Raw genomic sequence first — 22,832 nt, 5'->3', positions numbered from 1 at the left:
GCGCTGCCCTCCACCACTGCTTTGAAAGGAAAAGGCTTCATCTGGCTTGTTGGTTTAAGGTCTGAAATAGTGACGACCCCACTTCCCGGGCTCCATGTGTGCTCTCTTCTCCAGTCAAGAGAGGTGCCAAACGTGTTGGCCCTTTCGCTGTGATCAGCGGCCAGTGGCGCGCCAGAGACATTTTCCCCGCCTGCATTTTTAACTCGGATTGCTGCCGCACTCAGTTACACCGCGAGGGGGAAAAGAGAGGAAGGGAAGGAAGAGCAGCTCGTTGAGGAGGTCTGCAGAAAGCTTCGTGACAGCACGAGGATAGCACACCCTACCCAGCGTGTCAACTACATGTTGACACCCCGTGGACAAATACCGACCGAGAACCTGAAACGTTCAAAACAGTGTATAATAAGCTCCATCTGCCACTGAAATCAAAAAGAGACGTGCTGCGGAGGAAAAGGCGGGCCGTGTCCTAACTCCTATCGGTGACGAGCTCAAGTTATAGAAAGATACGTTCTGACTTCATACCAGTACTTATTAGTGTGGTGGGTTAAAATTAAAAAAATCATTCACTCAGACTAATGGGCTCCTCTGGGCCACTGGGGAGGAAATGCTGATTGGCTAGCTTATTACCTGCGCCGCTCCCAGTGAGGCAGATTGGTTTAATGCTACAATTATTCTGGATAGCAGTTCATGGTGCTAAGTAATTACTGGTAGGGTGGCAGCCACCTATGTCTAGAAAGGCCCGGCTTTTCAATACTGGCTGGGCTGTGGCTACAAACAAGGGGGGCTTGTCTGTGCAAGAGGGAAACAATTGGCAAGGTCACTCCCTGTTGTTGTTTTTTTCCTTTGCTGTTCCTTCTAATTGTCTGCACTGAAATCTGGAGCGTTGGTTGGCCCTGCACATCGCAGCAGGTACTTTTTATGTGTCCTCACATCGTCAGGGCCCTGTCTCACTTAAGGTAATGAGTGACTATCTCTCACAAGAGAACTTTGAGTGCAATTCCAATGCACCCTGGCTAATGAGTCTTCCACATTCCATTTTTAGCCCTGGTATATACGCGTATTAAAATCCTTGCCTTGACATTTACAATGCAGTTTGGGTGAAGGTTCTCTGCCTCCGGGGTCCGGTTTCAACACTTGTAAGTGTAGCTCCCCTCCTGTTATAGCCCACAAACCTCACCTGAGATCTCAAGTATTAAAAGGTAGTGATGAGTAGGTATCACAACTGTCATGTTCAACCAACCACACGAAACTACTCTGTTAGCGCCGAATACAGCAAGGTCACCAGTCCCCATCAAACCTCCGTTAAATGCCCAAGATCATTCCTGGTCAGTAAATGTGTTTTTCTGACATATAATGGCACAGAAATCAAGCTCAAAATTGTCTGTAGGACAGATTGGTGAGAAAGACTTTCGCTTTTCTTCCAAAAGATTCCCTTCGACTCTCCGTAAGGACAAAAGTAACGTAGGGAAGTTTAAGGCCACAGAAATGTGAGTTAAGTGAATATTGATCGACATTGACAAAAGCAAGCAACTTCTCCCACAGTCCCTTCTCAAATCCTCAATGGACGTGGAGATAATTTTCCAAGGGCAAAACTTCCTAGCTCACTGATCTGCACGTTATTGATGAAATAAAGGTAATATCGAAAATGACAGTGCCTGAGAAGCAATCTCAAACTGCCTTTTTATTGCGTCCAATCAGCAAGAGAATCGAGAACCACTTTCTTTTTAATACAAAATCATCAGCCAGTTGCAACTGAAACGCACCACAGTGACTTCAGCCAGTAACTCTCAATTTTTTTTCTTTTTTCTTTCTGAAGGCCCCCTCCACCCCTGGTCAGTCTCAGCACTACAGAGTAACGAGCAGTAAAACTGGGCTAGCGCTGACCTTCCATAGACGTTTAATGTCTACCCATCCTCCAGAGGGACTATAAAGCCAGCAAAGACATCTCATCTGGAAATCTCTTGTATTAAGAAAAGTGATGGGTGCGGTCCGAAAGTGGACTGAGTGACCTGTAGACCAGTGTGTACTTCAAAACAGAGTCCTAACTCCTATGAAGGCCTTCTGTCATCAGCTGGGGACCTCAGAACTGACCATTCCAGCTTCTCCAAAGGACCCTCCCACCCTGTCCTTTCACACACACACAAAATCCTTCTTAATATTAGCCTACATATGTTTGGCTTTTTTTCCCTCTATATTTTGCCTTGGATTTAAACAAAATTCCCAGGTAGATTTTTATCTCCCCAGTGCTCAAATCCCCACGATAATAAAACCGCCTGCAGGTCGTAACACTCACGGGACAAGCCACTTTGTAAATTGCACAGCGTGGCGACCATTTCAGGAAACTGACCACTGACTTTCTGCCCGGGTGACTCTCGTGATCTCTGACCCCGGGCAGAGGAATAAGCAAAGGGGAAGAGGCAGGTGGCGGGTGTAGCCTCGGTTCGTGGAAGGCGCCCAGGTCTAGAGGTAGGTGCCGGGTTCGAAGCAGCTCTCTCCCGACTTGCTCTGCTGGGGAACCTCATTCTGGAAAACCGAAGTCCGGCAGCGGCTTTCCACATCAGGGCCAGGAGAAAGAGGGGGGAGATGGCCCCGGGAACAGAAAGGGCTCAGGATGGACCCCCAGGGGCTCGCGGGGAGAGGAGCTGGGAGCACCTCCTGCTGGCGCTGCTGCCCAGAAGCTCTTCCTCGCGCGGAGATCGGCTCGGGGGCCGGGCGCCGGGGCGCGGGGTCTCACCTGTTCCAGCGGGCCACCTTCCTCCGGTAATAGCGCAGCGCCTCGGGGCCGGCCAGGAGCGAGTCCTCGGGCCCCAGCAGCGGCGGCTTCTCCGGCTCGTTGTACAGCGGGTGCGCGAAGAGGGCCCGCAGCTTGGAGCCGGGGCCGCCGCCGTCCGGCTCGGCCGGGGGAACGTGGCGCGCGGCCGGCCGAGGGCCCGAGGTGGCGGCGCGGTGGGCGCACGGGCAGCCGGGCGGGCGCTCCCGGGGCCGCAGCCGGCGCCGTACCCGGGGCCCGAGGTGGAAGTAGAGGTCGGCGGCCAGCAGCACGCCCAGCAGCAGCAGGGTCCGCAGGCGGTCCCGGCGCAGCCCCGGCATGGCCCCGCCGCGGGGTGGTGGTGGTGGGGCGAGGCGCCGGAGCCCCGGGACGGGGCGCTGCCCGCGCGGAGAGCCCCCTCCGAGGGCGGTGGCCCTTGAACTCGGGGCCGGGGCGCCGAACGCGCGGGGGCTGGCGGCGTGGAAGGGCGTCCCCTCTCTGCGCGGAGCGGTCCCCGAGAGCCGCTGTCTCCCGGGGCCCTGTTTCTCGCACCTTCTCAGCCCCGCGCCCGGCAGCCCGAGAGTCCGCGGCAGGTGGAGGCTCGGGGCGCGGGGACGGGCGGCGCTCGCCTCTCGGAGGAGGGGGAGGGCGGCTGCGGAGCCCACGGCGTCTCTCCGGAGGATGCGGCCGCTCGGGCTCCTCCTGCGGGCGGCGGGGACGCCCGTGCCCCCGGCTCCGCGGGCCGAGCTGGTGTGCGCGCCCGGCCCCCGGAGGAGGGTGACGCCGGGTCGCCCCCGCCCACTCCCGCTGGCACCTGCCTCCGGCGCCGCCCGCCAGCCAACTCCGAGCCCTCTTCCGGCCCTGCCGGTCCACCTGGTCACCCGCCCCGCCGCGCGCGCGTCTTCCGTCCTCGCCCGGGACCCCCGCTTGCCCTGCCCGGGGCTCAGGCCGGGCGCTTGGTGCGGGGAAGGTGGGGCTCCCGCGGTGTGCGCGCGAGACCTTCGATTTTCATGTTGATTTCCTAGAAAACAAGACAGCTCCCGGAAAGCCTTTCTCCTGTAAGATTTGCCAGGTGTGTGTGTGTGTGTGCGCGCGCGTGTGTGGTCTTTTCTCTCTTTGCATCTTCCCTCAGAGCACCCACTTGATCCATAAGGACTGCGTGTCGTGTGCATGTGCTTGGCACGTACTAGGCGCTCGGGAAACAGCCGCTTAGCCAAGGAAAAAGTTTGACCTTTAAAAAAAAGGCACCGGTTCCACCTAGCATGTTGGCGACTTCCTGTTTGGAGGGAGTTTGGTGCCAACTGCGCCTGCACTGTACCGAGAGGAAATCTGTCTTGCAGCGAAGGAGGGGGGTGTCCACCCCCGCCCGCATGACCCCACTCCGAACTTTTGCGGTGAGCTGGGTGTGAAGGCGGGTCCGCCCACATGATTCAGGCTTTCTCCCGATATCCTGTGAGGTCACTTCTACTTTCCCACTCCATTTTCCCGTTGAGGAAGAGGGAGAGGCAGTTGCCTGGCCCTGAACTCCGGGCTGCTCTGTTTAATGACCTGGTGGGATGGCGAAGTGCTCACCGAAACCCCCCCGCCTGCTGGATGTGGAGCGAAAGGCATCTTCGCCTGAGCGAGCTGCCCGCCCAGGCAGCAGCGGTTCCCTCCCGCGTCTGGGGACCCCGGTCTTTAACCCCGTCCTTCCCTGCTGGAGTCAAGAACCCTCAGACACACTTGGACTTGTGGGTTCAGACCAGAGTTCTTGCTCCTGTGGTTCGGCGGGAGATCCTTGTGGCCTTTGCCATCCCCATCATTTGTAAGGGAACATGGTAATAGATCCTACCCCACAGGGTTATTGTGTGGCGTGAGCCACTTAAAGCCTGTAACTTGCTTTGAACAGCACGTGGTACGTGTGAAAGATGTGTTTGCCAGAAATATGATTACTTCTTGGTTCCTGTCGTACACTGGGACAGGTTCGAGATGGTGAGTGGGACAAAAATAGAAAAGTACTGAAAAGGAAGATGCCAAAGAGGGACGATTGTCAGTAAACACAACGTAGTGGCCTAAAATGCCTAGTCCAAGTGAGCAGTCCCGAGGTGATACTATTGCCAGCTGCTCCTCTCAGCTGGGTACTGGCAGGATTTTTAGGGGTTTTTTTTGAACCACCTTCTTCTTCTTCTCTGCAGTTAATTTCGAACTGGTTTCCAGTTTCTAAGAAACTTTGCAGCTTCGGATGTGTCTAATCAGGCATCCATGTCAGAGGGTGAAGAAGTCGGCCGTGGGTCGGTGTTGTATCCGTAATAACGAGGCTGCGTTTCTGGGCTGGCAGAGGACGTGGCCATGAAGCCATCACACGTCTTATGACTTCACCTCTTGCGCACCCATGGGGTCCTGCTCGCTCAGTAGAGTCTTTTGTATGAGCTCAATTCAGGAAACAGTATTCCTGACTCAAGTAGGGACTATCGCAGCGTGTTTTCCCTGCCCTACAAAGGTCAAGGGCAAAAGGGCGTGTGGAAGTCAGATATGAAGTGTGAATAAGGTTGGGGTGGGAGAGTGGAAACCCTACAGGCAGAGTTGACCAGGCAGAGGTCACTGTCCTCAGGGTTTGTCTAAATCTCTCCTTCTCTCTCCCAGAAATGAGCCTTTCCCTTGGGTTCCTGCACTGACTCTCCACGTTTTGGGCCCTGGCTTCCTCCCCAGCCTCATCTGTGTCCCTCTTGTTGAGTTTAGTGGGTTGTTTGCTTTATGGTTTGAATTTTGTACCCCCCCAAATTTATATGTTTAAATCCTAACTCTTAATACCTCAGAAGGTGACCTTATTTGGAAGTAGGGCCAATGCACATGCTATCAGTTAAGATGAGGTCATACTGGAGTAGAGTGTATGACTGGTGTCCTTATAAAGAGGGGGACTTTGGACACAGAGGCGTATGCACATAAGGAGAATTCTACGTGAGGATGAAGTTAAGAGATCAGGGTGTTGCTTCCACAAGCCAGGGAAGGCCAAGGATGGCTAGCAAACCACCAGCAGTTAGGGAAGGGGCATGGAGCAGATCTGCCTTCCTAGCCCTCAGGGGAGACCAACCCTGCCAGTTCCTTGATCTGAGACTCTGGCCTCCAGAACTGTGAGACAGTATACTTCTGTTGTCTCAGCCACCCAGCTTGTGGCCCTTAGTTACAGCAGCCCTTGCAATCGAATCCAGTACACATCTGCATTCCTCGCTGGAGCATGACCTCCTAAAGTGTAGAAGGAGGCTGTTACCTAAGGACTGGGGGCTCTGAGGACAGGGTTTATCACTTGGGAAATGCTTGAGAAGTTTTTGCAGAAGGAATGAAGGGAAATCATTGGAGGCAGGGATCTCAGGCTATACCTCTGCAGCTGTAGCCTCTCACACAGAGCCTGGTATCCCGGAGGGGCTGAACTATTGGTTACAATAAAATAACAACTTGGGACCCTGTAGGAGATGAAGAAGAAATACAAGACATGGTTCCTCCCTTGAAGCATCTCTTATGGTTATTAGGGAAACCAGATCTGTCTGTATCCAGGAGACAATTAAGACAGAGGTCCCTGAGCAGGCTAGGGAATCTGAGCCACGGCAGAAATTAGGAGGAGGAAACGCAAAGGGCACTTGTGTTTCCTTTCAGTCTAGCTAAATATCAAGCCCTCTATTTCCAGGAATTAAATCATGAAAACAACAGTCAACATTTAAACACAAGAGCTCTTCAATCTGTGAAGGTTGCACTCATTTCTGTTGTACACATGTTCATATGTTACTTAAAACACGACTACTTGTTTCTTGTTTGTGTGGTTGGTTTTCTACACTAGGCGCTAACTCCACGAGCATGAGGCCGACATGTTCCCCCTCCTTTTCCTGCTTTCATAGGAACTCTTACATCGAAGGCATCGAGCTGAAATTAGCAAACACCTGTGGAATAAATGATACCTGTATATGTGGGTCCGTGTGTGCTCAGGTATCCGGGACGCGGTTTGAAAAAGAGTATTAAAAAAATCTGAACTTTTGGGACTTCCCTGGCGGTCCAGTGGGTAAGACTCCACGCTTCCACTGCAGGGGGCATGGGTTGGATCCCTGGTCTGGGAACTAAGATCCCGTATGCCATGCAGCGCGTCCAAAATAAAAATAAAATTTAAAAAAATTGGGACTTTTAAGATCTGACCTCAGAATATGTTAAATATTATATTTAGTTAGAATATCTAAACCTTAGGAATCCTGATGGACCTATTGAAAGAGCAATAGGTAAGAGACGTAGAATGAAATAACTATGCTAACTGCAGACATCTGTGTCCCTAAGAGATTTTGTCCACTGTATAGATGTGTATGAGGACAACGTTACCTTTACCTGCTGTCTCAGCAACCAGTGAGAGAGGAGAGAAGCAATCAGACTACGGTCAATGGCAGGTCCAGAATGGAGCGGGATTCAGAAAACTGATACTGATTTGGCGTTGGACTCATTCTTCTTATTCTGAGCTAGAAAGTCCAGAGTTTTCTGTTCACGACCAAAACACAATGCCCCCACACAATGCCTCCACAGCGCAGCCTGTGGATTTGAGTCACCTGGGGTGTTTGTAAAACGGTAAATTCCAGGGTCATCCCCTAGATCTAGTGAATCGGGGTCTTTGGAAGTGGGACCAGGAATGTGCAGTTTCAATAAGCTGATTCTTACCAGCTCATACGGTTCTGCACACACTGAGGTCCAATTCTGATACACGCTGACGTTTGGGAATCATTGGTTGAGAGGATAGTGCTAATGAGAGCAGAGTTATAGATTTGATTCCAAACGCTCCAGCTGGGATGCATTGCCCAGGGCTGGCGTTCTGACTTGTGTCATAAAGTTGAGAGAGAGAGAGAGTAGGGGTATAAGTTAGTTTGGTCCAGCACAATCCATCACCACTACTAGGGAAAACAAATAAACAAGCAGCCCCAGTGCCTGCTCTTTACAAGTGTGATCTTGCCTTAAAAAGTCACAGCTTTGCTGCATTACCTTCCCTGGGCCTCGGTTTCCCCATCTGAAACACGAAGCACAGATATGAGTCGTCTCTGAGGTCCTTCTCAGTTCTAAAAAATGATAATTGTACAGTTTTTTCTTGTACTAGCATGCAATAATCCAGCTCTTTTTGCACAACTTTATTTCCAGTGTAAAGTAAATAATTGAGGCAACGTAAGAGCACTGAGCTGGGAGTCAGGAAGCAGGAACCTCGATCCTGGCTCAGGCACGATAAGCAGCTCGGTGACACGGGGGCAAATCATCTAATGCCTCTGGGCTTCATTTTCCTCATATGTAAAATGAGTACTTTAAGTTAGACGATTTCAAAATCCCCTCTTAGAATTATTATCCTTCATGAATGATGATGAAATACGAATAAAAAAAAACTAAGAGAATTCATTGCCAGCAGGCTTGCTCTAATAGAAATGCTAAATCAGTTTTTCAGATGGAAGACAAATTCTACCAAAGGGAAACCTGGAACGTTAGGAGTGAAGGAAGAGCAACAGAAATGCTAAATATCTGGGGAAATAGATTCTTTTTCTCCTCAAAAATTAAAAAAAAAATATGTATGATAGTTGAAAGCATGTCTGATGGAGTTACAACATCTACAGACTTAATGGCCACTAAACATAAAAGGAGGAGGGTAAAGCAACCTATAAAGCCGGTAAGGGTTCTATACTCCCCTTGAAGTGGTAATATTAAGGCTAAGGAGACTGAGAAATGTTACATTCATAGATTGTAATCCCTACAAATCCTCAGTTCAAGAAGGCATAATAATCCTTACTGTGCATATTTTAACAAGATGTATGTTAATTAACATGTATGTTTTTAACAACATGAAGCAAAACTAATAAAGCCAAAGGAAGAAATGGACAAATCCAACAATTACAGCTCGAAACCAATTCTTTTCTTCTCTGCAAGACAAGGATATAGTAGAACTGAGCAGTGCTTCAGCCAGCTGGATCTAATTGACATTTACAGTATCCGCCACTCAACAGCAACATAATACATATTATTTTTAAGTGTACATGACATACGCCAAGATAGACTATACCCCGGGTTATAAAACAAACCTTAAAAAATTTTAAAGCATCAAAATCATACAAATTATGTTCTCTGATCGTAATAAAATTATACTAGAAATCCATTACAGAAGGATACCTGTAAATTTCCAAGAATTTGGAAAGATAAACACAAACGTACCATTAGACCCAGTAATCCCACAGCTAGGTATTTACCCAGATGAATCGAAGACCTCTGTGTGCACAAAGACCTGTCTGTGAAGGTTTAGAGCAGCTTTATTAATAATTGCCAAAGTTCGGAAGTAATGCAAATGTCCTTCGATGGGCAAAATAGATAAAGTGTTGTACATTCATACAATGGAACACTACTTAGCAATAATAAGGAGCAAAGTATTGATGTGCGCTACGGCATGGCTGCATCTCAAAGGCATGGTGCTGAAAGGAAGCAGCCATTAGTATGATATCCCAGAATTGGAAAAACTGTGGTGACAGAGAATGGACCAGTGGTTACCAGGCATCGGGGCAGTGACAAAGGTGTGATTACAAAGGAGGAGCCTGTTAGAGTTGTTTTGGGCGATGGACCTGCTCTGAGTCGTCATCGTGGTGGTGGTCACACCAGTGTGTACATGCCTTAAAACTCTCAGAGCTGTACCTTTTTTAAAAGGGTGAATTTTATTGGTCATAGTATTCTCTTATCTATACATTAAAAACAAAAGAAAATAAAAAACAAAAGACGCATACCTCTATCCAAAAGAACTTTCCCTGCAGCCTGCCTTATAATAGCAAAGAAGTGCAAAAAATCTAAATGTCTATCCACAGGAGAATAAGTAAATAAACTGTGGTATGGCTATACAATGGGAAACAGCAGTTAAAACGAAGGAACTGTATTTTCTGAACATAGATACATCTTCAAGTGGAGAAAGGATGGGAATATTTATATATGACACATAGGTGTGTGTGTGAGTGTGTGTGTATAGCAGGATGCTATTTAATAAACGTCAAAACTGGCAAAGCAATTCTCAATATTATTTATGGATAAATATAGATTTAGTGAAATTAGGAAAACCTTTATGAGAGGGACGATTACCAAATTCAGCAGTGAGAGCAGTGGGATTGTGGAAGATTATACATGGGTCTTCAATAATGTTGGTTATGATTTATTTCTTAGAAAAAGAGATCTGAAGTGTATATCACAAAACGTTTAAATTTGACAAAGTTGGGTGGTGAGTATACGGATGTTAGTCATATTATTCTCTGTGCTTGTTTGTATACTTACAATATTTCCTTAAAAACTTGATTTTCCTTGTGGCTCATATCCTGGGGTATTCAATCTTCTTAAAGAGGCAGTTGAGCTAAAGAGTTGGGCTTTGATATTCAGATTAAGCAGGTTAATAAAAATCCACAGTCAAGAAACTTGAACCATTTCTTTAAAAAGGAGATACATGATAGAGGGCAAAGAATACGTGTGAGAACCATCTTGACTTAAATCAGCTGTATAATATTAAATTCTATTTTGAATTGGAAGAAACCCATAAACTTAAGTGTAGCTGCTCCCAAATCATGTAATTCCTCTAAGCAGCACACTTGTGCATGTTATGTGAGTTTTATAATCCCACCGAACAACAAGAGATGCGTTTTCTCTGGTTCACTTTTTGCTACTTCGATAGCATAGCTATTTTCAGAAGGTGGGAAGTTGGGATTTTGGGGGTCTTTAGAAAGCCAGGTCTTTAAGCATTTTTCACTGCTCCTAATCCATTATGCAAATTCACAGCTAGTGGGTGAGACAAACATTAGACAAATGTAACACAAACAAATATCTTGTTCTGGCTCAAAGTTCAGCCACAGAACATCAACACAGCTGAAATAAATAGAAATGAGTCCAAAAAGCTTTGAAAATTAACCTGCCTTCAGTCAATGTCTTTTGAGGGGGGTGGAGAAGTGAAAATTACCTTGCTGCGGTTTTTCATGACTAGTGTACCTTTCTAAACATCTGGGTAATTAAAGAATCTTTCCTCCCTGAAAGGAGGATTTCAGATATCTGTAACACAATATTATCATATTTTAGCCCCATCAGACAGAGAATTATACAATTCTCAGTTGTGATAAGTACAATTCCATCATCTTAACTCCTCATGGTTTTCGGTTTTTAAACATTTTTAAAAAGTAATTAATTAATTTTTTGGCCACGCCCCGTGGCATGTGGGATCTTAGTTCCCCGACCAGGGATCCCACCCATGCCCCCTGCAGTGGAAGAGTGGAATCTTAACCACTGGACCACCAGGGAAGTCCCAGTTTTTTGTTTTAATTGGGAAGCAAGGATGAAAGGTGTGACAGATGACTAATCATTTTGGAAGGAGGTAGATGACTGTAGCCCATCCCTGTGCAGAACTAATCATGTCCTCTTCTCTCTGGGTTAGGCTAAGTCCCACAATTCAAAATCTCCAACTGTGTTCACCTCACAGTTGGGAAAAGGCACTTGGACCCTATATTGGCCTCTATATTCTCCTTTTGTTCTCCCCAAGAGGTATGGTGACCGTAACTCATGAACTAAACATCTGAACTTAGGGTGCAGCCCATGGTTTCACATGTGCTCTAACAACGTCCCATCCCCCGAAATACAGGAAGTAGAGCTGCTGTGACCAAGCACACATGCTGGGCCCTCATTTCCTTTCGGTGTTCAAGATGCAGCCTTAGAGAGATGAGGGCTGGAGCCTGAGGTTACAGGTCTAGATAAGGCACTTCCAAAGTCGGTTGCACAGCTCTGCTAATGAATTTAACCACTCTGACTCGTACCAGCTAGAGAGAGGTTGCGACAGCACGGTGTTGTCATGATGGATATGTGCTTAATTATAGAAGTAATCCATGACCATCTTCTCTGTGGGTAGTATTTGGACAATATATAAGCTTTTAGAGTAATAAATGGACGGCCCCCTTCCCCCTCCCTCTCTTTAACCGCAGCCCCTTCCCAGGGGACAATATTATTGGCTGGATAGAACTCCTTCCAATACAGCATATAATCACATAGTCTTTCCTCCACCTTCCTAGTAATCAAGGAAGTGCAAATGAAAGCAATCGACGAGGGATACTTTCTTATCCTACTGTCATTGCTAAAAATGAATGAAAATATCCAGAATTGGTTAGAGCCCGGGGAAGGCATTGTACATGGGAGCAACCGTTCTGGAGCTTAATTTGGTCACGTCAGTGCATTGAGACTTGATTATCTGCCAGGCTCAGTTAGGAGACTGAAAGCACATTGGTTATTTGAATGAGAAAGATTTAATCAGAAGGACTGTTAGCTAGTAAAAATGATAGGGCGCCTTTCAAGGATCCAGAAGTAGCACGTGCAGAAAAGAAGCTCTTGCATCTAGGCTGAGGAGAAGTGGACAGTGAAGGAATTAAGGTTGAGGAAGATTCTCCCACCCCCTACGCAAGGCTGAGACTTAGATCTCCTTGGAGGTCATGTGTCCGCTGCTGGAAAACCCAGCCACGGGTAGCGGAGAAACTGTGCACACAGCACGCCGTGTGGATCTGTAGACGTGTCCATGGAAGGTGAGGCAGATGTCTGAGGCCATGGCCAGAGTGGCAGCGGAAACAGCTACAGTGTGGAGCTGTTCACGTGGCTGAGCCTGGGGTTGGAGCTGGTCTGTGAGGGCGGCCTCTTTGCTGCCTAAAAAAAGAGGCGCTGGGACCCAGAAGGAAGTGTCTTCCTGCCACTGTCGCCTTGCGGTTTTTCTACGGCAGCTTCTGTCGACAAAGCCCCACATTGTGCCAGCTGGTAGAGGAGAAATGTTTACAGGGTCCAGCTCTGGTTTCACAAAGCAGGGGCAAGAAAGGTAGATTTGGAACTGAGACAAGAAATTGATAACTGGCACAGACTTTGACCTCTAAATTCCATTTTTAAAAATCTAAGGAAATCATCAAACGTGTACCTAAGTAGTTAGATAAAGAATGGTTACTGCAGTATAGAAAAAAAAAAAAGGAAATAAGGTCAATGTTCCAAAGTTGAGAACTGCTTAGGAAAAATCTGTAAGATGAAGCTCTATGTATTATTATCATGAACATGTGTCTGTATTATTAGGTAAAAGATGTATTAATAGCAACTTTTACATTATAACCCATTAAGAATATATTTATACATATATTTCTGTGTATGGGTAGAAAAAGACTTTGAAAGGTTTGGTGTCTTATTCTTCAACTCCTGGGTATAATATCTGGTTCACAGCCGTTGTTCACTATTTACTGAACAGATGTATTGTGTTAGCTTCCTAGGGCTGCTGTAACAAATGGCCACACAGCTGGCACTTTTAAACGACAGAAATTTATTCTCTTGCAATTCTGGACACCAGAAGTCTGAAAGCAAGGGCCATGCTCCCTTGTCTCTTCCAACTTCTGGAGGCTCCAGGTGTTACCAAAAGTGGGGCGTGGCTCCTCCCTGCACGAGAGGCTAGGTTGGTGGAAAGTCTGCTTCATTCCCGAGGCTGGCAACTGCGGGGAGGGCAGACCCGTGTCCAAAGGCCAACTCCCTGACTGACAACCAGGGCGAGAGGTTTTAAAGGGGAGTTTCAGGGGTATATAGGCAGAAGGAGGGGGCTACATGTAGAGACAGCACAGTCAGCTTGACAGTCGTCTTGAAATTGATCCTGCGGTGTCTGACCAGCATCATCTTGATTGTTTTAAGTACAGCAAATCTTCAGTGCCAGGGTAGGTTTGTTCCCATTTTCCTGAGGCCTTGGAATTATGGTAGCTTATGTCACAGCTACAGTCTGGTCATCATGTAGTTAACTTCTTCCACCTGGTGGGGTTTCAGTATCTCTAAGGCAGCTCACAGGACATGGCTCAGAATATTATCTCTAGCCCTTGAGAAGGAGCCAAAGGTCCTTGACCCTGTTTAATGACTCAGCTGTTATTATTTTGCCCTGTTTGCTTTCCTTTGCTTCTGCATTTTCTCACGTCTCTAATTAAACTTATTCTTTGGCTAAAGTTTTTCTACAGACGAAAGGCAGGTGGAGGACATGGGCGGGAAGGACCACAGGGCCCCGCTCCGGTCACAGGCATTCCTTGGCCCGTGGCAGCACCACTCGAGTCTCTGCTTCTGTCTTCACGTACTTTCTCCTCTCCTTATGAGAATACGAGCCATTGGATTCAGCACCTATCGGATAATCCAGGGTGCTCTCATTTTGAGATCCTTAACGTAATTACATTTGCAAAGAACCTTTTTCCCAATCAGGTCACATTTCCAGGTCTAGTTGACATATCTTTTGGGGGAAGTGGATGAGCACATTTGACCCACGACACGTATGACCAAATACATAGCAACATGTTACAGTGGCTTCTTGGGTGGTAGGATTTAGGGATAATCTGAATTTTCCTCTGTCTTTTTTTTGCTTACCAGTATTATTATGATTTTTATGCAAAGATCTTTGTATTACTTTTGAAATAAAAAGTAAAAAAATAGCTGGCATATGACAAATGAGGGACTACGTTGAGAAATGCCGATCTCATCCTCTTGAAGATATGGTTGAACCCACAGTTCACAAAACCCCAAACAACTGTATCCACTTAGAGAAGAAAACGGGGAGGAAATAAGGCATCTCAGGTGGAGGGGCAAGTTCATCACGCAGAGACCTGTGTTCGGTTATGCTCTAGGGCAAACCTGAAGAGCTCCCAGCTCAAAGCTGGACACGGAAGTCGGTAACCAGACGTCCACGCTTAGCCTCCTGGGCACCTGAGTTGAGCAGACTTGTGGTCTGGGCAGCCCTCACCGCCTATAGCAGCAGATCAGGTCTGGAATCTCCCTGCATCTCTTTCTTTCAGCGTAGACCTCCTCCTCCTTTTCCATCTCATTCTCAGGCTATGATTCATTGATTAATTCCTAGGAAGATGTTGCACCATTAAAATAGGAAGGTCTGTGACGTCAAAAGATCCGGGGATAAAAGGCATTTTAAAAGGCTGACATCTTCTTTTATTTAGAGAGGCAATCTTTCCAAAAGGAAAGAAAGGAAAACACGGCAGTTAGGGTATAATTATCTTTTAATTTTTTTTAAAGCTGTAGTTTTATTTCCAGTCTCTTGTGGAGGTTAATCTTATTTTGTTTTAAAGCTTGAAGTTTAAAGCTAGCCTAAAACATGGATGAATATATGCTATACTCAAGATTCTAAATGTCTTCTTGGTGATAGATTTTTAAAAATTAGGTTCATTAAAAAAATAATAATCACATATTAATCAAAAGAAAAGAAGAGTAATTCATTATGATCTTCAAAAATCATTGCCGGGGCTTCCCTGGTGGCGCAGTGGTTGAGAGTCCGCCTGCCGATGCAGGGGACATGGGTTCGTGCCCCGGTCCGGGAAGATCCCACATGCCGCGGAGCGGCTGGGCCCGTGAGCCATGGCCGCTGAGCCTGCGCGTCCCGAGCCTGTGCTCCGCAACTGGAGAGGCCACAACAGTGAGAGGCCCGCGTACCGCAAAAAAAGAAAAAAAAAATCATTGCTGATTTCAGATTGACACATTAACAATGATGTTAACATGTTAAGGTATCAGTTAAAATGTTGTGAATGGTTAATGATGAACGTATAAATACCTGAAATGTGAGAAAATGCCATGCTTTTTAAATTAGGACAATTTTTGTTGTTGTCGTTAAGAGCCAGATAGTAAATATTTCAGGCATTGTAGGCTAGATGGTCCTTGTCGCTATGATTTAACTCTGTCATTGTAGTAGGAAAGCAGCCAGAGACAATAGTAAACAGACAGCATCTCTGTGTTCCAGTAAAACTTTATTTACAAAAACAAGTGGTGGGCCAGATTACGTCCATGGGTGGTAGTTTGCTGACCCCTGAAAGAAAAAATCAGAAAGTTGCAATAGGATACCAGTAATACAGTACTGGCTGTCTAGAATCTGGGAAAGCAGATTTTTATCTGCTTTGTTGTTTTTCTTTTTCTTTTCTTTCTTTTCATTTATTTTTGGCTGCGTTGAGTCTTCCTTGCTGTGTGCTGGCTTTTTCTAGTTGTGGTGAGCAGGAGCTACTCTCCGTTGCGGTGCGCGGGCATCTCATTGCAGTGGCTTCTCTTGTTGCAGAACACCGGCTCTAGGTGCGCGGGCTTCAGTAGTTGCAGCACGCGGGCTCAGTAGTTGTGGCTCATGGGCTCTAGAGCGCAGGCTCAGTAGTTGTGGTGCACGGGCTTAGTTGCTCCACGGCACGTGGGATCTTCCTGGACCAGGGCTCGAACCCGTGTCCCCTGCATTGGCAGGCGGATTCTTAACCACTGTGCCACCAGGGAAGTCCCTGTTGCTTTTCTTGTAAGAAGGAAATGCCAACATATTTGTAGCTATATGTGCTTTTCTTGGAAGATTAATCTGGGATCAGTGATGATTGGTATAAAAGGAAGAAAGAGAAAATGAACCTCTGTCTTTGTGAAATAAATTGTTAGATTCTCAGAAACAGGAATCTTTTCAATTAATTCTCTTGGCAGTGCTTCTGCCCATGATGTTCTGGGAACAGATTTAATACATGCCTTGTAAGTTCACCTTACTATACAGAGCTTTTGCCATATGGAGTTATGTGTTGAATGACTGTGGTTTATGTCATAAGATAGCTGAGTCTGGAAAATAACCAGTGATGACATACACAAAGGGGCTTGAATGAATTCTTTCACACGTGATTTATTTATTCATCCTTGTTTATTTTTCCTACGTAATATTTGGTTGCAAGATAAAATTTAAGAGGAAAGTAAAACAATAGAAATTGATGATGTTTTGGAGAGAGTATTGATGGAATATGGTTATATTCTGGGTTAACAGAGATACACAATCAGGGAGAACAGAGACGTAGACATAGATAACAAATGTATGGATACCAAGGGAGAAGGGGGGAGGGGTGGGAGGGATTGGGAGATTGGGATTGACACATACACACTATTGATACTGCATATAAAATAGACAACTGATGAGAACCTACTGTATAGCCCAGGGAACTCTCCTTAATGCACTGTGGTGACCTAAATGGGAAGGAAATCCAAAAGAAAGGGGATATATGTATACGTACGGCTGATTCACTTTGCTGTACAGCGGAAACTAACACGCCATTGTAAGCAACTATACTCCAATAAAAATTAATTTCAAAAAAGGAACCAGAAAAAAAATAAAAAATAAAAAAAATAAAAATAAAAAAATAAAAAATAAAAAAAGGAACCAGGGAGGACTGAGCACATTAATTAGAAAGTGAATTGCTTTGAATAAGAATATCTGTATTTGGTAGTTTTGGTTAGTTGAGGAAATCACTAACCTCTTACCCCTTTACTTTAATACCTATTAAATGCTTATTTAAGCAAATCGAATAAAAGGCATGAACTCATGTCCTTTGCGTCCGTTGGGTTCTCTGGGATACAGATGCTACGTACACAAGATTTACTGGGCGGAAGGGGCCATCTGACTGCGGTGAAGCTCTGATAGTCTCTACCAGCCCAGTGGAGAGCTCTGGAGTCCTGTGTTGGTGGGGATTTTGCACCATGCTTTGCTCTGTCATTGGCAGGGCTGCCTTAGCTAAGAAGTGATCTTGGCAACCGTGCCTGGCTCAGTTAACTGCCTTAAAAGCTCTGGTATCTCAGGCTTTCATCTTCTGATCCATTCTTCATGCTGTTGCTGAAGCTCCTTCTGCAAAGTGTAAATCTGTCATGTTGTTCCATGGCTTAAAATCTTACACAATCTACACTATTAAGGCCTAACTCTTTAAGAAGGCGTCTCTTATGGTCTCATGACTGCTCTCATTTGGGCTTTATCTTTGGCCACTTCCTGCTATGTACCCTGTGTCTCATCCATGTTTTTATACCCATATCCATTGTGAAATACCTAGCATACCCAGACAGAGCTAAGCCTCATTAAGACATAAATCTTAAATTCTGTCTTACCTGTCTGCATAATTCCCCCCCCCATACCACCTGGGAAGTTCTAGCAAGGTTGAAACTCATGCTCTTCTAATAAAGCTCAAATGGTTTCTTAATCTTTGTGAAGATGACAAAAGGCTGGCTGACTCTGGCTGATGAGTTTGGATTTGAACATGGTGCTTTAAGCTGATGGTGTGAAACCCGAGTGGAAACACCAAGGACTCGGGGAGTCTGGGGGTGGGAGAGACATTTGGACATAAGGATCTTGATGAGGTCAGCATAGATATCACAATCTATTCTGTGAGAATGGATGAGGTAGAGTTTTGGAAGAATGCTTCAATGTATTGGGGTGCAAGTAATAGAAGTACAGTCAATAGTTGATTACTTACCTCTAGACCTGTTGTTGTTCAAGCATATGGGAAGTTTCAGCATTGGCTTGGAACTTCCTTGATGTCAGGGGACAGTCTTGGCTTCTATGTTCTTCTCTTGACCTTCCCTCTTGGTGACGAGATGGCACGGCTCGATACTTCATGTTCTTACGTGATGACACCCCGAGAAAAAGGGGATGGGCGGGAAGAAATGCTTTTCTCCTTGTATGCCTCTCTTATAGGAAGTAAAATGTTTCCCTGAACCCCTAAGAGGTCTTCCCTTTATCATGGATCAGAAATGGGTCACATGCCCATCCCTACACTACTTGCCGTCAAATGGGAACATTTTGCCGTGATTGGGTTGAACACCTTGTTGTATTAGTCAGGTCATGTGAGCACGGCAACCATGAATGCTTGCTATAGAGTTTACCAAGACTCAGGACTGGATCACAGTTTTGAGAGAAAGAACAAAAGACTAAGACAAAAAGACAGATAAATAAGCCGGCGGTGTTGGTCGGGTAGAAAGTGGCCATCAGTGTTGAATGAATCAGAGAAGTCAAGAGGAACAAGGGCTGAGTAAAGACTGAAGAATGTGACAGTGAAGAAATTGTTGGTGAACTTTAAGAGCAGTTCTTTCCACTGAATGCTTGGGTTGGAAGCAAAAGGTCGTGGAGTCCTGGAGCAATTCAGTGATGTGGAAATACAGGTAGAACCTGTGTAATGATGTTTTTAGAGCTTTGACAGTGAATGAGAGGGCGGTGAGCCAGGAAGGCAGCCTTCATTTGGGCAACAAATGAAGTGAAAAGTGAGAGGGTTTTCAAAACGAAGGGATCTGGGTATGTTCAAAGGCAGGTGGGAAGCAGCCAGGGGAGAAAAAGAAATAGAAAGGATGTAAAAGGAATGGAGAAAAGGGGTCTCCTGCGTTCAATGGAGGGTAGAAGTGAAAAGCTCACTTTGGAGGAGAAGAGGCATATGATCAAAGAATGGAGAGAAGGATGAAAAATGTTGGTGGATGTTTTGAGATGTTAACAAAAGAAACGCAAAGGCTCAAAATGGATCTTAGAGAAGCAGGAGGTCTGGTCATTTCTAGAATTTACGGAGGAATAAAAGTGGAGAGTGGAGGTAGAGGGAAGGAATAGGTTAGAAGTGACAGATTGAGGAGACAGGAGAAGATCTGGAACGTCAAGAATCGGGAAAATTTTACAAGTTTAGAATAGAAACTAAAAAAAGGAAAAACAAACCCCCTGGGAAATTAAATTTGATGACCAAAGGGAAACGGGAGCCAGAATCCTATAAATTTCCCCGGGAAGGGGAGGATTTATAGATGAAGAGGAATTTGACATGGAAAATTCACTTTTGGCTTTTCCCAACTGCCTGCTGTTTGTGCAATAACAAATAATGTTTCTCAAAACCCAAATGTTTCAATTTCCTCAGTTGAGAGATGCCATGTTGCTGTTGTTCTATTTATAAAGTAAGGCTTTGTTTGTTCAATCTCACTCAGGATGAGAAAGCTGAAAATAAGTCTCTGGGACAGAATTCGAGCCAGCTAAATCAAGGCTGCATATAGGATACACACTGTCTGTATGAGACACTAGTTTTTGAGAGGGCCTAAAATATAACACCCCTCTAACCTGCCTTAATTGGGAAGAGTTGAAAAATGGACATAAGAATTAGACAGATGGAGGTAAAAATATCACCTTTCTTACTCACAAAGCATTATATTGTAGGGCATGGGTTAATCTGGCCAATAGGTTTGTGTACATGCCCCTGGATCAAACTTGCATCCCTCCCCAAAACTGGAGGCCTCCTTTGCTGGAATGATCCTACCCCAAACTTTCTGGGTGGCCAAGAAGAAATGAGAATTCAGTGAGAATACAGGTTAACTATAGGTGGCTGTTTCCTCAAAGGGAGAATGGAGGGGGCTGGGTGCTGAGTTGAGCAAACTCAGATCCTTTTGCCAAACTCATGAGTCAGATAAGTCATTTTCTCCTTCCCTGGGGTGGAGTCACTAAGGGGGGAAGGGAGAGCCCTGCGTATCATGCTAATAAATATTGTTCCCATAGACTGTGTATTAAGTACTCCTCCCCAAACAAGGCACTTGTATTGGGTGCAGGGGCACAGGGGGTTACAAAGACAAATAACACATGCCCTAGGGTTCAAGGAATTTATAATCCAGCATGAGAGAGTAGATACAGCATGATGCAATGGGTAAAAATACAGAGATGCACGAGTGTAGGGCATTCAGTACAGGGTGAGGGAAATGGGAGAAACTGATGTTGAAAGGGGCCAGAAGCAGCCTTCACAATCTTCATTAAGGAATTTGGTCTTTATTAGACAGGACTAAGGAGCCATGGAAAGTTTCTGAGTAGCAGAGCGAACAGTTGGGTTTTGTTACGGGTTATTGAACGTTAAGTTCGTGTGCCCAACACATAGTGAGTCCAAACAAACTGAAACATGGGAGTTTGGAGCAGAGAAAGGTTTATTGCAGGGCCATGCGAGTAGATGGATGTCTCCTGCCCCCAAAGCCCCAAACTCCCCCAAAGGGTTTCAGCAAAACCTTTTTTAAAGACAAGGTGAGGGAGGGCTGTGGTTGGTTGTTGCAGACTTCTTAGTGCTGGAATCCTTTGTTCTTGCAACTGTCTACATAGCTCAGATCATGGTGTTCCTGTCAACCTTCAACAAAACAAATGTTATTCTCTGTTCTGCAACTTTTTAACTCTGTGTGAATGGAAAAGTGTTATTAAAGGTCAGAGACTTGAGAATGGGTTGTCCTGTATATTTCTGGCTATAGGCAACATTCTTTTGCAAAAGGTGCAGAGACAGCATGACTAAGCACAGGCAACACAGCACAGAGGTGGAAGTGAAACAAAGAGATCCACAAGGAGTCAGACGTACTCGTCCCCACCAGAGTTTCAGGAAGGAGTGTGTAGGATGGGCTAGAATGGAGGAGAGGCTCAAGGAAGAGGCAATGAAGACCTGACTCAGGCAGAATTCAAGAGAGAGACCAGAGATGGAAACCACAGCGGAGGATTGGTTTGGGGGTATTGAAGAACGTGGGACAGTTAAAGGACCTCCCAAGACAGGCAGGAGCAAATGAGGAGAAGACATTGAGTTTGGCTTTGTATGTTTTGAGTTGGATAGGTTGGAAAGGTTTGTGCTCTTTTAGCAGGGAGTTAGACATAAACAAAGAAACACACATAGATGAAAAAAAATCAACGAGCACTTAACCGTGAGGTCAGCCCTGTCTTAGGTATTAGAGACACGAGGGTAAAGATGTTAGATTTTGTCCTTGTCTTCATACAGCTTACCATTGATCCAAAATCTTCCCATCTATGAATGGCAGGCTCTCAGCCCTCATTTAAATGATTTCCCAGATGTTGAGGGGACTCTCTCAACGGGTGGGTCCAGAAACCAGTCTGTCCCCTGCAGTGCATCTGTCCTCCCATTCCACCTCCCATTCCTCTGTTCCATCCCCACTGCCTGAAAAACCTGTGCTCGGGGAAGCATCAATGTCAAGTGCAAGGGTGCCACCCTGGACTGCGCTCCATCTATGCTTTGTCTCCTGAGGTTGCAAAATATCCCTTTTTCTGTCTATAGTTTTACAACAGCTGCCCTGGTTTCTGCCTCTACTGTCTTCCCTCCTGCTGGACCTGAAAGGGACCCCGTGCATGGACACGGTTTCATTCGTCTTCATTTGGTTTGTTCTCCAAATTTCCTCTTTCAAATGCCAGTTACAAATGGAGGAGGCTCCCAAGCATGTGAAAGGAGATAGAGATGTGTGTGCCTGTGTGTGTGTGTGCCTGTGCGCACGCGTGGTCTGTACTAGCAGCAGGCCGGTCAAAGTACTTTGCAACAAAGTACAATGACTAGGACTTCCCTGGTGGCGCAGTGGTTAAGAATCCACCTGCCAATGCAGGGGACACTGGTTCGATCCCTGGTCCTGGAAGATCCCACATGCCGCAGAGCAGCCAAGCCCGTGCGCCACAAAACTCTCTCTCTAGAGCCCACAAGCCACAACTACTGAGTCTGCACGCCACAACTACTGAAGCCCTCACGCCACAACTACCGAGCCTGCACTCTAGAGCCCGCCAGCCACAGCTACTGAGCCTGCGTGCTGCAACTACTGAAGCCCGTGTACCTAGAGACGGTGCTCCGCAACAAGAGAAGCCACTGCGGTGAGAAGCCCGTGTGCTGCAATGAAGACCCAATGCAGCCAAAAATAAATAAATAAAAGCAATAAATTTATATATTAAAAGAAAGTACCGCGACTGTTGTGTGAAGGGAAGTAAAGAGCCTACAAAGATGATAGTGGGTCTAACGGTCTAGGACAGAGATTCCCAAACCTTCTGGGTTCACAGAGTCCTTAGTGCCTTAGGGATTCTTCCGCAGCGCGCGAGGCCAAAAGAAATACCCAATTTCTGTTTGTTAAGTGATCAGGTCCAAAAGACTTAGGGTTTATGTCCTAACAATTTAGTAGAAGTTTGAAAAATAATACACAGAAATCGAGAGAAAACTCTTTTGTTTTAAAAAATGATTACTTGCTAACGTTACATGTGTGCTTTGTGGGGATAACTTCTCAAATGTTGGCATCAGATCAGACCCCGCCACTCTCAGGTCCTTTCCCACAGTGATTGTCAGGTGGTTTTTTTTTTTTTTTCTTGCGGTACGCGGGCCTCTCACTGCTGCGGCCTCTCCCGTTGCGGAGCACAGGCTCCGGACGCGCAGGCCCAGCGGCCATGGCTCACGGGCCCAGCCGCTCCGCGGCACGTGGGATCTTCCCGGACCGGGGCACGAACCCGTGTCCCCTGCTTCAGCAGGCGGACCCCCAA

The 22,832-nt window shown here is 46.2% G+C and overlaps 1 protein-coding gene across 6 annotated transcripts in view; it reads right to left on the bottom strand.

Moving 5' to 3' along the window:
• The window catches only part of FAM20A (FAM20A golgi associated secretory pathway pseudokinase), a 52,796-nt gene extending 48,889 nt beyond the window's left edge, over positions 1-3,907 (bottom strand). For 2 of the 6 annotated variants that reach the window (XM_089901714.1, XM_022589793.3), the window contains exon 1: positions 2,732-3,881. In XM_089901714.1, coding sequence (XP_089757840.1) covers positions 2,732-3,087 — 356 coding nt within the window. In that variant the 5' untranslated portion in view covers positions 3,088-3,881. Of the gene's footprint in view, positions 1-2,731 lie in introns of all 6 variants that reach the window. The other 4 variants (XR_016389077.1, XM_089901712.1, XM_089901713.1 and 1 more) reach the window with 4 other exon arrangements.
• Positions 3,908-22,832: the final 18,925 nt, after the last annotated feature.

Source organism: Delphinapterus leucas, chromosome 19, assembly GCF_059928025.1.
Source record: "Delphinapterus leucas isolate spDelLeu-1000000601 "Yukka" chromosome 19, BTC_Dleu_Yukka2, whole genome shotgun sequence".
Taxonomy (NCBI): domain Eukaryota; kingdom Metazoa; phylum Chordata; class Mammalia; order Artiodactyla; family Monodontidae; genus Delphinapterus; species Delphinapterus leucas.
Note: the sequence above shows the minus strand (reverse complement) of the source record. Positions and strands in the feature narration are given on the sequence as shown.